This window comes from Aotus nancymaae, unplaced genomic scaffold, assembly GCF_030222135.1.
Source record: "Aotus nancymaae isolate 86718 unplaced genomic scaffold, 86718_ANA_hifiasm-v0.15.2.pri h1tg000009l, whole genome shotgun sequence".
Taxonomy (NCBI): domain Eukaryota; kingdom Metazoa; phylum Chordata; class Mammalia; order Primates; family Aotidae; genus Aotus; species Aotus nancymaae.
This window is the reverse complement of record NW_026988420.1, coordinates 5,530,398-5,534,382: the sequence shown is the minus strand read 5'-3', so window position 1 is coordinate 5,534,382 and position 3,985 is coordinate 5,530,398. Positions and strand designations below refer to the sequence as shown.

The 3,985-nt window shown below is 41.2% G+C and overlaps 1 protein-coding gene across 1 annotated transcript; it reads right to left on the bottom strand.

The window, feature by feature from the left end:
- Positions 1–1,828: 1,828 nt before the first annotated feature.
- Positions 1,829–3,569, bottom strand: LOC105709766 (squalene monooxygenase-like). The gene is given in 3 exon segments (XM_064373447.1): positions 1,829–2,505; positions 2,508–2,786; positions 2,789–3,569. Coding segments are annotated over 3 exon segments (1,737 nt in total).
- Between the last annotated feature and the right edge of the window lie 416 nt (positions 3,570–3,985).

Below are 3,985 nucleotides of genomic sequence, written 5' to 3'. Positions count from 1 at the left end.
GTTACCACACAGGAATTTGCCCATAATTATAAACGCATGCTATTTCCTGATAGTGCTGTAGATAACACAGTTGGCACAATAATACACTAGAGCTCTCTGCCAGATGCCTACACAATAACAAATGAATTGTAATGACAAAAAGATTGCATTATTTTGTTTTCTGGAGAGCTATAAGGAGATCTGAGAATGTCAGGTAATGTGGTAATTATGTTTCAAGTAACTTGATAATTAAAAAAATATTATGAAATAATCTGCTGAAACATGCTGTTATTCTGTGGCTACATGTTCCATTCCCATTAGGTTACACAAAATTATGGGTTAGAATTTCTATAGATACCTTTTTTACTCTCTCAGCAAAAGATACCAGCCTTAAAACATGGAAGAGGAGGATGAAAAGTTCTTGTTTCCACGCTACAGTTGACAAAAGAGGGAAGTTTCTAGAACAATGAAACATATAATTTCCTTCAAGCTTCTTCTTAAGCCAACATGTAAGCAGTACAGGAGGCTCTATGGGAGACTATTTTTCTCATTTGTAGCTGGCATCATGTTCTACTGATGGAAGAAGAAAACAAGAGAAAATGTCATTCAAAGCACTCTTTGTCATGGCCATCTGGGACTTCATCTGAATGTTTGCAGGGAAAAAAATCCTGTGGCCATCTGAGAGACTCCAGTTAAATTGGGCATTCTAGTCACCATGGACACTTGCAGAATTATTAGGTCACAAAGAAATGCAAATTGAGTTTATTGTAAACTATGATAACACATGTTAAGGGGATGAATTAGGATTGCATTTGGGAAAGCAAAGTCAAAGGTGTAACTACATACACTTAAGAATATCAAGGCTGGTTTCTGGGAAATAATGTGGAAGGAGAGGCAGGTAGTGTCACTTGTAAGAATTCGTGTTCTGTTTTTATGTGGCAGCTCAGACACATATCCCTAAGCACAGAATGTGTGCTTGGTATCATTGTTGATCTCGTTTCTAAAGTATAAAAGTATTGGGTGTTTGGGATCACCTATTCAGAATAGAATTTCAATTAGAATAGATTGTGACATTAGGTATAGGAGAGAGAAAGGTAAATTGGCATGGAGGAGCAAAATCAAGTCACGCATTGAATAAAGACAGCAGAGGCCGGGCGCGGTGGCTCAAGCCTGTAATCCCAGCACTTTGGGAGGCCGAGGCGGGTGGATCACGAGGTCAAGAGATCGAGACCATCCTGGTCAACATGGTGAAACCCCGTCTCTACTAATACAAAAAATTAGCTGGGCACGGTGGCGCGTGCCTGTAATCCTAGCTACTCAGGAGGCTGAGGCAGGAGAATTGCCTGAACCCAGGAGGCGGAGATTGCGGTGAGCCGAGATCGCGCCATTGCGCTCCAGCCTGGGTATCAAGAGCGAAACTCCGTCTCAAAAAAAAAAAAAAAAAAAAAAAAAAAAAAAAAAAAAAAAAAGACAGCAGAGAGAACGTGCACAAAGTGAAACTTTATTGTAAATAGTAAAGAAATAAATACGTCTTTCTTTTCATCCTTCATTTTATTTGCATTTCCCAACAACTCATCTCAGATACTAAATTCGAAAGAAAAACTGTAGTTCCTCAGTATTAGCACTAATTTATGGTAACAATCATTTCTTTTCAATATCTAACTTATTTTACCCTTCATTTTAAATTGCAAATTAAAGCATGTATTTACATATTTATATACAAAAAACTTCAAAAACAAATTAATCGCAATCTTGGTCCAAGAGTTTCCACTTTAGAAGTGTATGGTACTATACTATATACATCCTCTTCCAAAAGTCTCTTAGGACTTGGTAAGTTCCAAATATTCATTCACAAATGGTTCCCCTTTAAGCTTAATGAACCATAATACTTCATTTCTGAGTAAATGAGAGGAAATATTACAGAACAAACTTTGTACAATACAGCACCACTACTGAGAAGGGCTCGAGGTTTTGTAATCCAAGGTTCCGACTTAAAGCAAAAATATATGGCATATACTGCAACAGCAAAGGAGTATCCAATTAAAACTAGAGGGTTAGGAGACAATACAGAAAGCAGCCCAACAGGACCCGTAACACATTCACCACCAAGTTGGAAATAAAGAAAACAGGCTTTTCTCAGTTGATGCAGGGAATCATCTGTGGCAGAAAATAATTCATAAAGAGCCTGAGCAAGGATATTTACGACAAAGGAATAAGATGTTTTTCTTGCCCAGTAAAATGATTTTTTGGCCTCGAAAATAGCTGCATCATCATAAAGGTCAGGGATACCCTTTAGCAGTTTCCTGCATAGTTTTATATCTTTAAATGCAACAGTCATTCCTCCACCAGTAAGTGGATGCCTCATATTATATGCATCTCCCAAAAGAAGAACACCTCGTTTGTTCACTGGTGAAGGAAGAAGGAAGCTTGCTGGCATGGACCTCAGACGAGAACTCTCAGTGGCTTCTAAGAACGGTTTTTTCAGGTGATCAGGTACTTGTGCGTAAATAGTTACAACCATGTATTTCTTAAATTCCTTGGCATTTCTCCTCTAATGTCAACAAGTACTCGAGTTTCACTGGATGAAATCTGGTAGATGAGAACTGGACTTGGGTTAGCTAAAAGAAGTTCAGCATGATTTGCTTTAAACTGTGGTGCATTCTTCATAAGAAAGCCAACAAAATGAGACGATACAGAAACTTTATTGGAGATCAGGCTTTTCCTGAACTTGGAGAAGAGCCTATCTGCAACAACAGTCAATGGAGCATGGAGTTCCTTGGTATCTCCAGTCTCTTTATCCTTGTATGAACTCCCATTACAGCATCATCTTCCTCTAATAACACAACACCTTCAATAAACTTTGCACTGGGCTCTGCCATAGCTGCTTTCCGGAGACTCATGATGAATCTTCCATGATGGAAAGCTCTTCCACTCTGCACTTGATTGTTTTCTGACAGGGGGAAAGCAATCTGAACCTCTGATTTGCTTTCCTGATCATGAATCATGTAGCCATTTACAACCTGGGCATCAAGACCTTCTACTGTATCTCCAAGACCAAGGTCTTTAAGAACTTGATAACCACCCGGCTGCAGGAATTCTCCAACTATTCTGTCAGGCTCTTTTAAGTCTCTCTCAATTACTGTCACCTTTCTTCCATCTCTGGAAAGCACTGCTGCCAAAGCAGAGCCAAGTATGCCAGCTCCCACGATGATAACTTCCGGATCATTTTGAGAAGATGTTGATGTAGAGGCAGCTGCTCCTATTAAGGTAGTTTCTGAAATACTGGTTTCTTTTCTGCGCCTCCTGGCCTCGAGCTGCTCCTTATTTTCTGATCCAGTGGGGGACTTGGCCCAGAAGAAGCCAATGAAAGGCAAGGCTGAGAGAATATCTGAGAAGAGGGCGAACTAAGAGCCGTTCTGCTGGCGCCCGAGGAGGTCCCCGTTTCGGTGGCGACAGCAGTAGGAGAGCACCAGGCCCAGCGACAGGAACACCAGCACGCACAACAAGAGCTCCCTGTTGGCCAAAGTGATGACGTCTCCGCATTTCTTATAAAAATAGGTGAAAGTGGCAACGCCCAGAAAAGTCCACATGGTTCCAAGGCTTCTTTGGTGGCACCAGTCAAGGCGGAGATTCTCTTCTCGGGTGGGTTTAAGGTTCTCCCCAAAATGCGATATCAAGAGGAGCACAGGGAGCCAGCCAGACTCCAGTAAACAGGGTCCCAGGACGAGAAGTCCGATCAGACCAGTTTTAAAAAATCATATAAAGTTAGTGTAAAAGTATGTGAATCCAAGTTGTATAGGACGTAGAAAGCAATATTTAAAAATTGCCTGCTGTAACAGCTCCCGAGCAGACTCGCTCCTCTGCGCCCAGGAAATCCAGATTTCCCTTTTTTCTTTTTTGGTGGGGTTCCCGGGGCGGTTGCTGGGGGTGGGATATTCTGATGCTGGCTCTTCGTGTTGTAATTTCTTTCCTTTCTCACCAGCAGCAGATGCCCTTTCAGATGGGA